The sequence below is a fragment of the Molothrus aeneus genome, chromosome 17 (genome assembly GCF_037042795.1).
Source record: "Molothrus aeneus isolate 106 chromosome 17, BPBGC_Maene_1.0, whole genome shotgun sequence".
In the NCBI taxonomy this organism is placed as follows: Eukaryota; Metazoa; Chordata; class Aves; order Passeriformes; family Icteridae; genus Molothrus; species Molothrus aeneus.
In genome coordinates, this window is record NC_089662.1 from 10,543,679 (window position 1) to 10,556,021 (window position 12,343).

The window sequence follows — 12,343 nt, forward strand, 5'->3', positions numbered from 1 at the left end:
TCCTGGTTGCAGACCAGACTTTGTGAAAGAGTTGCTGCTTCTGTGCTTTTGAACTGAAAGAGTTCAGAGAGCTTGGGAGATCCTGTAATCCCCCAGATGCATTCAGGCATCTTTCCTCACGGAAAACCAACCCATCAAACCCAGGAGGGAGAGGTGACACCTTGAGATGCAGCTGCTGACCTGAAGGAAGGACCTCTGAGGTGCTTTAGCTCCCTTCTCTTTGTGTTCCAGCCTGCAATTGCAATGGCCATGCCTATGACTGCTACTACGACCCGGAGGTGGAGCGACACAAAGCCAGCAGGAGCCGTGAGGACAAGTTTGAAGGGGGAGGTGTTTGTATTGACTGCCAGGTAGGCCTGAAGAGCTTCCCTTCTCTGGAAAAGGCTTTTGTGTTTGTTTCTACTGTCAGCCTGGAGTTCAGCCTCCTGGGACCTCTCCACCAAGCCCCTCTGTTATCTAAATTAGGTCTCTGCCTGGAAATTTAGTCTCTTTGCCATGGATTAAAGGAGTGTGCACCAGTAATGAGAACAGCATTTGGGTTTCTAGGTGTTCTCTGGTAGTACCACTACCTCCTAAAGCTTTAGTTTGCTGAGACACCAGAATTGGGAGGCACAGGTTGCTACCCAGCACATTGTGTAATCCCTACCTAGTTCACAATGCTCTGGCATCTCCCTGGATGTCTCTCTGCTCACCAAAATGCCAGTCTTCAGTCTCTGTGAAAGTGGGAAAGTAGCTCTTCCCTTCCCAAGGTGACGGTGACAGTGATATGGTTAATTCATGCACTGGCATGAAACTTCTGGCTGTGCTTCCTTGCTGGAAGGAAACAGGTTGCTCCCATCCTTTGAGCACAAAATGGTCAGGACATTTTACCATCTGAAAGAAGTGAAGTGGGCTCAAGGTCAGGAATGAACCTGAAACTCACCCTGTGTTTATGGGAGGATGCAGTTGGCAAGAAGTGCTTTGTTCCCAAGTCGGTGTATGTGGAATTTTGAGCAGATTTAGGTCTTTGGTGTGCTGCTGCTCCTGACCTGCTTCCTCTGTAACCTGGAGCTGTTAGTTCTTCTGGCAGATGAGTGTGAATCCTGCAGGCAGAGGAACTGATGCCTCTCTAACCCACTGTCTTTCAGCACCACACCACTGGCATTAATTGTGAGAGGTGCATCCCAGGCTACTATCGATCCCCCGACCACCCCATCGACTCTCCTTACGTTTGCTACCGTGAGTGCCACCTGCTCTGCAGCCACCTCCTGCTGGCTTGGGTGACACTGGGCAGGGCGCTCTGGAGGGTTGGGCTGGGAGGTTTTCCTGCTGTAGGCGGTGTGAGGCCTCGCTCAGTGACTCTTGTCCCTCTCTGCAGGCTGTGACTGTGAGTCTGACTTCACCGACGGCACCTGCGAGGACCTGACCGGGCGCTGCTACTGCAAACCCAACTACACCGGGGAGCACTGCCACGCCTGTGCCGAGGGCTACCTCAACTTCCCCCACTGCTACCGTGAGTGTGGGGCACAGCTGGGAGCACACACACCCAGCAGCTCTGGGAAGGGCCAGCAGCTCCAGTTCTGGCTCTTGGGATGTGCTTTCCCCGTGCCACGTGGCACTCCTGTCCCACGAGGAGTTATTTCAGGTCCACATTTGGCTTGGGTGGGAGCAGCACCAGAGCTGAGTTGCTCTGAACTGAGTCAACAGCAGCTTCACATTTGGCTGGAGTTTCAGCTCCCACTTTCTTACGAAAGACAGGCTAAAGAGGGCTGTAATGGTTTGTTGTTTAGTGGGACATCTGTGCTTTGTTCCATGTTCCACATTTTTATTCAGCCTGTTCAGCTTTGGGACTGTCAAGTCCCTGATATTCCATCAGGATTTCTCTGAGTGTGTGTGCTGACCTGTGTAATGTGTCTTTTTCTGCACAGCCATTCCAGCTTTCTCTCACAACAGTACTGGAGAACAAGTGCTTCCTGCAGGACAGATAATAAGTAAGCAGTGCAATTTTCCTTGATGCTTTGGCAATGCTGTTATTTCTGTTATACCTCCCATCCAATTCAAGATCAGGTCTTCAGCTTACTGGACATGTACATTGTATGGGACAGCCCTGAGTGGTTTTAAGAGAGCACAACCAGCAGCTGAGCTGGGGGGAAAGGAGGTTTTATGATTCCCTTTTTACAGATGTGGAAGCTCTAGGCTAGAGTGACAGTGGGATTTTTTCTGGGGTCCAGGCCGTGTGGGGATGTCCCTTCTGCCCTCCCTGTGAGGAACCTCTCCTAAAGGTCGTGGAGGGGCTGTTGCTGAGCTGGGAGCTCTGCTGTGGGCACCTCTGAAGGGCTGTGCACAGGCAGCCACTCGCTCTGTGTCGCTTTCTCTGTTGTTTACAAAGCTCATCCATGCTCTGATCCCTACTCCCCACACCTCCCTCCTCTCTCATGCTCACTCCTCTCAGTTCATCTACTCCCTTGTGCTTTATTCTGCCTCTTTTCCCACCGAATCCTCCCCTGTCTCATGCTCCCCAGCACACTCCAGATAACCTTTTCCTTCCTTCTGATATTTTGAAGTCTGTATCTTCCAGACAGGTTTTTTCTTTCCTGAGCTGGAATTTCTCACTTCCCTTCTCATTTCCTCACCTCCCCCTCCCTCTGGTTTTTGGATGATGTTTGTCCTTGCCTCTCCCAGCCCAGCACCCCACACCACTGCTGCTGGTGACAGCAGGGCTGGCTCAGAGCCTTGGCACTGCCTGCCTGGCACACCCTGCCCTGGAAGTGGGAAGGTCTCGGGTGCAGCTGGGCATGGAGTGACCAGAGAGAAAGCCTGATTAGCCCAAGGCTGTGGTTATTCCCACACAGCACTGACTCAGCTCTGCCTGGGCTTGTGGAAGCAGCATTTGCCTGCCCTGTGTGCTGCCCACCCTGCACTCCACAGCAGTGTGGTGCTGAGCCCTCCCAGCCACCCCGGGAGCCAGGCGTGGGTGGTTAAAACATTCTTATCTGATGGAAGGGTATGGGGGCAAATGGCTGAGCATTTGAGCTGCCTCAGGGCAGCTCCTGCCGTGTCCTTGTGGGACCCCAGAGCTGGGCTGACAGAGCTGGGCTGACAGCAGCGTGTGGTGTCTGTCGTGTGTCCCCATGCAGACTGCGACTGCTACGCGGGAGGGACAGAAGGCAACGCCTGTCGGAAGGACCCCCGGGTGGGGCTGTGTGTGTGCAAACCCAACTTCCAGGGCACACACTGTGACCAGTGTGCCCCAGGCCACTACGGGCCCGGCTGCCAGCGTGAGTACCCGGCCAGCAGCGTCCCCAGGCTCGCCCTGCTGGGCTTCTCCTTGTTCTCCACCCGTGCTGGGGAGGAGGAATTCCACAGCTCTACTTCCAAGTGATAAATTCCCATGACTTCTGCACTTTTGCTGTTGTTTTCCACCCAGCCCTGACCCTCCAGCATCCTCCTGGGCTGTGGGGGACTCTGGAGGAATTCGCTATGGGCCAGGCATGCTCGCTATCAGCTCTGTTCCCCATGCTTTCTCCAGCAACTGCTCTTCTACCCCAGATGCTCTGGTTCCTTTCCTGGGAAGGCTAAAGACAAAAAAACCTGCTGATTTACTGATGGCCTCGTTGCTTTGCAGCCTGCCAGTGCTCTGGCCCTGGTCAGTACGATGGCACCTGTGACAGTGACACAGGGCAGTGTCTGTGCCGGACAGGCTTTGAAGGGCACTCGTGTGACCAGTGTGCTCCAGGCTACTTCAACTACCCTCTGTGCCAGTGTGAGTACCTGTCCTGCATGGGCCTGGGTGGGGACACAGCCAGAATCCTCTGGCCGGGGACTGAAGGGCTGGAAAGTGGTTTTGGAAATTATGTGCCATGGGCAGAGACTGATGGTGTGAACGCTTAGAGCAGCACCTGATGCCTCTCTGAGAACCCCAGGAAAAATGCATCTTGCCATGAGCTCTGCCCTGTGCTCCCAGCTCAGGGGGTGTTCTGTGTGTTGCAGTGTGTGGCTGCAGTGCTGTGGGGACGCTGCCAGGAGGCTGTGACTCTGCTGGGAATTGTTTCTGCAGAGCTGAGTTTGCAGGGCCACGCTGTGAGCAGTGCAGCCCTGGGTACCACTCCTACCCCCACTGCTATGGTAAGCACCTGAACCTTCAGCTCCTGCTGCTCTAAAGAGCATAGCTGTTCTTGAAAGACTTTGGTGTTTCTCAGTATCAAATCCATGTGGTTTGCACTGTGAATTTGGCAGGCTTGTTTTGGGAGTCATGGATCATAGCGAAGCCTGGAAGACAAAGCAGTTTTTATCAGTCATATTTCCTCATCACAACCCTGCTGTGACCTGTTGTCTCAGTTTATGCCCTTTTTGTGTGTGTCATTTTAGTGTATTAACCTACTAAACTGCTGGGGAACACTGAATGGGCAGTAAAGACCCCTCAGTGCATTTTCCTGGCATGGCTATGAAAACACTGCACCATTTGCCAAGGGATTAAGAAATTAATATTTTCTGATGGAAGTGGCTGATTCCTGGGGGTGCTGAATGATGGTTCAGACCAGCAGTGCTTGGCCACAGATCACAGGCATGATCAGAGTCCTGCTCTTACAGCTTGCTCCTGCGATCCCCGGGGTGCAGTGGACAACAACTGCAGCCCAGCGGGGCAGTGCCGATGCCACGGGAACTTTGCAGGACACACCTGCAACCAGTGTGCCCTGGGCTTCTATGGATTCCCCAGCTGCACACGTGAGTAACTCCTTACTGCTCTCTGCAGCCACGGGGAGGAGGGAGTAGCCAGAGCGAGGTCAGTCTCTTCTGCCAAGTAACCAGACAAGAGGAGATGGCCCCACGTTGCACCCTTGGAGGTTTAGGTTGGGTATTGAGAAAAGAAAAATTTCTTGACCAAAACAGTTGTCAAGTATTGGCACAGGCTGCCCAGGGCAATGGCAGAGTTGCCATCATTGGAGGATTTAAGAATCATGTAGATGTGGCACTTGGGGACATGGTTTGATGGTGGGTTTGGAACTGCTGGGGGAACAGTTGGGTGATGATCTTAGAGGTCTTTTCCAACCTTAATGATTCTGTGCTCCCATCCATTTCCCTGGGCACTGCATCACTCCTGGATTATTGCTGCTGGTGCCCGTGTCAGGTGCCTGCAGCCCCAAATCCTCTGAGCAGAGTGTCCCCACCTCCCTCCCTGTCAGCAGTCCTGACTAGAAGCCAGATGTACTCTCATGTCTCCCAGCAAGAATTTACTGCTCATTAAAAAGTAATCTGTGATACAATTTCCGTGAAGCAACAAAAGAGCATCATCACCCTCTTGCACAGTCCTAAATGTGGACTCCTGAGCCTTGCCAGCTGGCAGAACTCTGCTCCCAAATGCTGATGCCGGCAGTATGCCTTTGAAGAGGCTGGAGGCAGAGATGAAATGGTCTCACAGGAGTTCAGTAGTCAAGTTTTTTTTGGTCTCATAAAGCCATAGTCAGATTGCAGAGCTGTAGAAGACCCACAGCAAGGAAAGAAGAGAACCACCTGATTTTTATATTTTTTTCAAATCTGTTGTTTCCTGAGCAGTCTTTAGCCAGTGTGGGGGTGTCAGCCTAGAATGTCTCCCTTGGCAGGGGTTTGAGGTGTGCTGGCTGGGCAAGGAAGGCATGGGCAGCTCCTGGCAGCTTGCTGACCTTTCCTGTGAGAGGGCAGTGGGATCTCTGTGCATTCATGGGCAGCAGGTCCTGCAGAAGCTGTGGAACCATTGCCCTGCCTTCACCCTGCTGCCCACACCCAACATCCACAGGACAGACCCTGATGGCCAAATGCTGCTCTGGGGTGTTTGGGACTTTGTAGGGTCTGACATGTCACTGGCAACTGACTTTTGGGGGATGAGATCACACCCCTTCTCCTCAACCAAAACTCTTCCCTGCCTCTGAAATACACATAAAGCTTCTGAAATACACATAAATGTATTTGAATGGCTGTGATAAACATTGAGACTTCTATTGTTTTTCTTAAAACATAGGACGGTTTTTACCAAAAGCAAAGAATGAGAATTTTATTTATAATCCACGTCGGGCCGATTTCGGTGAAGGTCAGGCAGACAAAGGAGGCAGTTGCTGGGAAGCCCTGAATGGCCCTCCAGCAGCTCTCTCCCCTCTCTTGCAGCCTGCCAGTGCTCCCGGGAGGGGTCCCTGCACGGCTCCTGTGAGCAGGACACGGGGCAGTGCAGCTGCCGGCCCGGGGTGACGGGGCTGCGCTGTGACAGCTGCCAGCCCGGCGCCTACGGCTTCCCCCACTGCCAAGGTACCCCCTTTCCCTCGTCTCTGCCACACTCCAGCCTCTTGGGTGCTGGTAAATATGTTTAGCATCCACCAAAAGCTTTGCAAGGGGAGAAATAACCCCAGTTAGGGGCAGCTAAGGGGTGGGCTAGTGCTGTAAATCTGTTCTTCTACCCCTCTTTTCTAGTGGGCTCCTGTAACCCAGCAGGGTTGGAGACTGCAGATCCCTCGCTGGCCCCGGTGAGTATGAAATGAACCTACCACAACCCCTGCAGGTCATTCTGTATGATCTACTTTATCTCTTTTTGGACCAAGTCCTTCCTTAAGCTCAGCCAGAGCAGCAGACCCCGTGTTCAACCACTGTGCTGCAAATTCTCACCTGCTCTTTTCTCCCCCTGCCTTTCCCCAGGGCTCCTGTGCATGTCGGGCATATGTGGAAGGCCCAGCTTGTGACAGATGCAAGCCTGGATACTGGAACCTGACTCCAGAGAACCCCTATGGCTGCCTGAGTAAGGAGATGGCATTTTCACAGCCCACAAAAGTCCCCTCCATGGTGCAGGAGCCAAACCCAAGCCAGTGAGCACCATCACTGGAGGATTGGAAGTGATGGCCTTCCTTCCATCTTCACCCAGAACTGATGTGTCTAAGCTGGAATCTTCTGGGTAACACTCATGTGGAAAGGGGAAAGGCTGGAGCCTGGAGCTTTTTACTTGGGGTGAAACAAAGGGCTCATGCAATGAGTTATGCCATTCTCAGCCCAAACATCTTTGGCAGCTGTGTCCTTAACAGGAGCTGTACAAAATGAAATCTGAGCCCTTGTGCAAGGCTACCTTCTACTAAACCAGTTCCTGGCTCCTCTTACCCCAGCCAGTGTCCTCTGGCGTGGTGGGTGCTGACCCCATCAGGTTTCTTCTCAGGGGCTGATTGACCTTCTGGCTTTCTTGTTCATCTCCCTCTCCTCAGGCTGCAAGTGTGACACCAAGGGCACCATCAGTGGAATCATAGAGTGCCGGCAGGTGGGTTTGTTCTCTGCTTCCAGGCTCCTCTGAGTGTGCTGTGCTGGGAGTGTTCAGCTCTGTCTGTCCCAGCAGCTGCTGGAGAGGCCCCAGCACTGAGCTCTCAGCTCTTGCACCACAATCTGGGCTTGCATGAGAATGTGGGATTAAGACCTGTCATAAATTAGGCACCTAAATATTTCTGTGTCTGTCCCAGGATGCCTGGATTTTTGTTTGCCTGCATTGTTGGGTAATTTAAGTTATCTGGCCCTTATCTGGCCCACCCACACGCAGGAAGCACTGTGAAGCATGAATCTCAGTCTGCTGCTTCTGCAGTGTCTCAGATCAGAACCCAAATAACTGAGGAACAGCTTAGCCATGACAAGCAACAGCAGGGAATGAGTTTCAATGCCTGCTTCTCTCCCAGGGCGATGGGCAGTGTTTCTGCAAAGGCAACGTGTGTGGGAAGCTCTGCTCGGCCTGCAAGGATGGCTACTTCAACATGGAGAATGCTAATTACTTTGGCTGCCAAGGTGAGCCCCTTCTGTGAGGTGTTTGGTGAGTGAGGGGGCCACAAGAACTGACCCCACTGCACAGCCTGACTGGTTGGTGACCTTGGAGAAAAGGGGCAAGAGATGTCCTACGTTCTGGGTCATCATTTTTGGGGTGATGCAGTTAAGTGCTTTAAGGGTACAGTGGTGGTGCTGGGTTGATGGTTGGAATTCGATGATCTTAAAAGTCTCTTCCAGCCTTGGTTCTGTGATTCTGTACCACAGCCCAGAACATGGACTGTGGCTCTGGAGACCTGAGGTCGTGCTTTTCCACTATTGGACACAGGTCTGTCAGGCTGGGGAGCAAACAGCCAGGTGAGGTACCCCTTTGGGTACCAGAAACTGATGTGTTTGAGCCACTGGTCACATCCTTGCTGCAATGCCCCCTCCTCCTGCTGGGAGAGGGTGGGCACAGGTACGTGGGGTTGGCCACTGTACCTTGTGTCCATGGGAAGAGTAAAGGAGGAGATCCCACTCTCCCCCATGTCCATGGGAAGAGTAAAGGAGGAGATGGGCTGCTCTGAGCCATCCCACGCAGCACTGGCAGGGCTGGTGGCAGGGCTGCAGCTCCTGGCCGTGAGGGTTTGCAGACCTTGTTCCATCAGCCGCCTGGAAATAGCTCCGCGCTGAGGTGGAAGAAGAGTGTCCATCCAAGTGGGGCCGGGGCCAGATATGAAAACGGATACAACGGAATAAAAATAGTGGCCGCAGGCTCTGGGCCCGCTGGGGATGTGCCTTTGATTAGCGAGCAGGAGCTCGTTAGCACGGCGGGAATGTAAACAGGCGCTTCCTCCCGCAGGCTGCCGGTGCGACGTCGGCGGGGCGCTGGGGCCGTCCTGTGAGGCGCGGAGCGGAGCCTGTCGCTGCCGGCACAGCACCCGGGGGCCCACCTGCACACAGTAAGCTGCACCTTGGCATGCTCTGCCTCCCACGGTGCCCTCTGCCACCACGGGGATGGGGACCTCATCGCCCGGGCCGCTGTCACATCAGCCTCGCGCAGGTGTCCTCTGCCGCCGCCTCCGATAGCCCGCAGGTGATGGTGCTCTCTCTGTTCCCCAGACCAGCACGGGATCATTATTTCCCTGACCTTCACCACTTGAAATTCGAGCTGGAGGAAGGCACCACGCCATCGGGCCGGGCTGTGCGCTTTGGCTACAACCCCTTGGAGTTTGAGGGCTTCAGCTGGCGAGGCTATGCACAGATGTCCTCCATCCAGGTACGCTGCTGGCTGCAGCCCAGCCCGGCTCCCCAAGGGGAGGATGTGGCCAGTGGAGCACTGATGTGCTTTTGGCACACATCTTTGACCCCAAGTGCTCGTGAACCCCCCCAAGTCACAGGATGACCAACATAAACAGCACAGTGTATATATAGCCTGTTTGTGCAGATACTTCCTGTAGTGCTGGGGGTGGCATAGACTGATGAGGGGAAAGATCCTAAACTGGGAATCCCGTGACATCCTAATCTATTTAGACAAAGGTGGCAGCATGGTGATTACTTACAGGGATGTCTATAAACACTGTCTCTCTGTTTCCTTGTTCCTCTTTCAACTGACTCTGCTCTTTCCTATAACTCTGCATAACCTTTCCTCCCCTTTCCAAAAATAAGTATCTCCTCCTCAGCTGCCATGTTCAGCTTGGACCTCTTGTTACCTTTCAGCCTTTGCCCTTGCTGTTAGCTGGTTTGCTGTAACAATGGTTTATGCTAACCTGGAGTTCTGTAAGCCCTAGAAGTGAAGCTGTTTCTTCTCTTGACTCTTTTTCTCTCTCCTTGGTGGTTTCTTCTGCATGGCCTCTGCGAAGTGTGTGCACGTTTGGGGATGGAGTACAGGGCAGTGATTCTCTCTGACAGTCTTGTTCCATGTAAGATGCTCCTTACTCTGGTGCATGTACTTTCAGTTTTCTTCACATTTTTGTGCTTAGGTGAAATGACAGAAGGGCTGTTTCCCACTGAATTTTAGGTAGGAACTAAGCAGTGAACTCCTGTGGGGCTCCCTTGAGAAAATCCCAGCCTTAAAGCTTAAGGATGGACTCATGCTCAGGCTCATAGCTGTAGTGTTGCATTGGTATTTGAGCTAGAAATGGACCTTGATAGAAGTGCTGACATGTGGCTTTTGGCTGGCAGGTTTCACCTGTAATTTGTTACCATCAAAACCCTCCTGGTTTGCTCTCCATGGGAAGATGGTGTGTAACTGGAGCTTTGGAGATCACAGCCCTCAATAGAAGTCTCTGTGGGCAGGAGGTTATTTAAGCCTAGGATCTCTCTGAAATGGGTCAAACTGGAGCATCTCCTTAGCCAGGGTCTTGTCCAGGCAGGGGGAGAGCAGATGTGCCATCAGTTGTATGGTCCATTGGCCCTGCTGGTCCTTAGCACTGCACATTGCTGAGGATGAGGCACCAGCTCAATTCCCAGCCTGTTCTGTAGGCAGCTGGGCAGAGCCCCATAAATACAAGGGCAGAGTTTGGTACCTGGTGGCTGGTTGCAGCACACTAAACCCAAAAGCAACAACTCCCCATAACCTTTCTTGTGTAACTGTGTGTGCCCCAGCACAGATAAGCCACCCTGCTGTGCCACAGCGTCCTCCAGGTGTGATCACAGCCTTCCCACCCCCTTCCACAGTCAGACTGCTCCCTGGGTGGCCGGCCCCAAGTGTCCCCAGAGCGAGGGACAGTGTCAGAAGGTACCGTGAGCAGCAGGGTGCCTGTGCTTGTCTCCTCCTCGCGCTGTGGCATGTCGCTTTGGGAGCAGTGAGGGCTGTGCTTGGGCTGGCAGTGAGGGTGGTGGAGGTAACTGAAGGTGTGCTCTGCTTCTCTCCCCTTTCTCTCTCCCACCAGCCCAAGGTAGTGGTGACTGTCAATGTGACCTCCCCCGACCTCTTCCGCCTCGTCTTCCGCTACGTCAGCCGGGGGCCCGCCAGTGTGCAAGGGAGGGTCTCGGTCCTTGAGGAAGGAAAGTTTAATGTTTGTGCCAACTGTAAGTGCATTTTTCACTTCTAGACTAACTCAGAGCATCCCACGCTGCGACACTGCTCCTGTGCCCCTTCTCCTGCCCCCAGGTGTGTCCGTCCCCAGTGTGCCCCTGTCAGGCGTCCGGCCAGAGCCGCGCCTGGGCTGGAAGGGAGGGGGAAGAGAGGCAGGCAGGCAGGCAGGTAGGGCAGGCGGGTCAGGCCCTCCCCAGAGTGGGTGGGCGCTCAGGAGCTGCCCCCCCAGTGATGTGTGCCCCGTGTGCTCTTTTGCTTTTTGCAGAATAAGATCAGAGTCACTGTAGACGTGAAGGAGGCAGAGCTCTATCTGTTCCATGTCATCCTGAGGTATATTAATTCAGGAGGGGCCACTGTGTATGGCACAATTACAGCTTATCAGCCACGAAGGAGAGGTAAGGATCCCAGACTGCTCTGCTTCCCTGTGCCATCGCCACCTCCTCCCCATCCCAGGCAGCCTTCTGCATCATCCTTTCCAGAAGACGCTTCCATGTGGCTTTACCCATTAGTCCTGCTCTCCCAGCTGAAAGGCTGATTTGAGTTTGCAGCCCCCTTTATTTACCAAAGCAGCAGCAAGGTGGGCCCAGCCCTGGGGCTGCACACTGAGGACTGACACCAGCCAGGCTGGTGGGAGATAAAGCTGTTGTACAATTCCATACAACCTTTCCGGCACAGGACGAGATCACCCCAGTGCTCCAGGCAAAACTGAGCTGACTTTCCACAAAAGCAGAAAGAATGGTTCCAGTCTTTGGCAGCTGGCTGGGGTTTTATTTACCAGATGCCCTGATGTGGCAGTCCTGCCTTTCCCATGTGCTTCTCCCACACCAGGCTGCTGGCTTCACATGTGGTGTGGGGCTTGGAAGTGCCATGGAATTACACATGTTACACACAGGCATTGCACTCTGGTGCAGTGTCCTCTCATCAAAGCGTGAGCTGCTGGAGAAGAGCCCCCAGAAGATGTCTGAACAAGCCTAGAAATCTGGACAGCAATTTTTCTGGGAAACAATCTGAGCAAGACAACATGAGAACACACCTGAGGCCATGGTGGGTGGTTGGCTGGCTGATTTTACCTCTTTGGATGCCACAGCCACACTGTCCTGCTGAAACTCTTCCTCCAGACCACACATCCACTGCACAAGGCTGTCAGCACTCACTACCTAATTTATCAGCGTGTGAAGTTCTCTCCTCTGTTTTGAGCTGACATAGGTTCTGCCTTTGATTTGATATGCAAGGTTTGAAATGCCAAAATATTATTTTTCTGCCTTCTTTTTTTTCTTTTTGAGAAGAAAAATGGCGTATTTTTTATGTCCAGTCATATTACACAGCAGAAGAACAAGAAGAGACGGAGCCATGGTGATGTTTTGGGATCTCACCAAAGGTCAGGAAATATTTAACCTGTCCTATCCAAGCAGCAAAGCTCATTTGCCTTAAAAAGTGCTTCACTTCTTGTGCAGAAGCAACGTGATTTTTTTAGTGCTGAAGGCAAGCAGCCAAACTGGTGCCCCAACAGCAGGACAGCAGCATCCTTGGGAGGCTTCAGGGGTGCTGAGCTACCTCATGTCTGGATGGAAAGGGCTTTATGTGGCAAAG

At 53.1% G+C, this 12,343-nt stretch overlaps 1 protein-coding gene across 1 annotated transcript in view; it reads left to right on the plus strand.

Annotated features, from left to right (window-relative positions):
• LAMA5 (laminin subunit alpha 5) overlaps nucleotides 1-12,343 on the plus strand; it is an 88,704-nt gene that overhangs the window by 47,699 nt on the left and 28,662 nt on the right. The window contains exons 8-23 of the mRNA XM_066561883.1: nucleotides 232-350; nucleotides 1,128-1,218; nucleotides 1,358-1,492; nucleotides 1,908-1,970; nucleotides 3,117-3,257; nucleotides 3,605-3,742; nucleotides 3,970-4,104; nucleotides 4,570-4,704; nucleotides 6,118-6,255; nucleotides 6,418-6,470; nucleotides 6,640-6,739; nucleotides 7,194-7,246; nucleotides 7,653-7,758; nucleotides 8,576-8,675; nucleotides 8,836-8,992; nucleotides 10,608-10,746. Of these exons, the coding sequence (XP_066417980.1) occupies nucleotides 232-350; nucleotides 1,128-1,218; nucleotides 1,358-1,492; nucleotides 1,908-1,970; nucleotides 3,117-3,257; nucleotides 3,605-3,742; nucleotides 3,970-4,104; nucleotides 4,570-4,704; nucleotides 6,118-6,255; nucleotides 6,418-6,470; nucleotides 6,640-6,739; nucleotides 7,194-7,246; nucleotides 7,653-7,758; nucleotides 8,576-8,675; nucleotides 8,836-8,992; nucleotides 10,608-10,746 (1,803 nt within the window). The remainder of the gene's footprint in view (nucleotides 1-231; nucleotides 351-1,127; nucleotides 1,219-1,357; nucleotides 1,493-1,907; nucleotides 1,971-3,116; nucleotides 3,258-3,604; nucleotides 3,743-3,969; nucleotides 4,105-4,569; nucleotides 4,705-6,117; nucleotides 6,256-6,417; nucleotides 6,471-6,639; nucleotides 6,740-7,193; nucleotides 7,247-7,652; nucleotides 7,759-8,575; nucleotides 8,676-8,835; nucleotides 8,993-10,607; nucleotides 10,747-12,343) is intronic.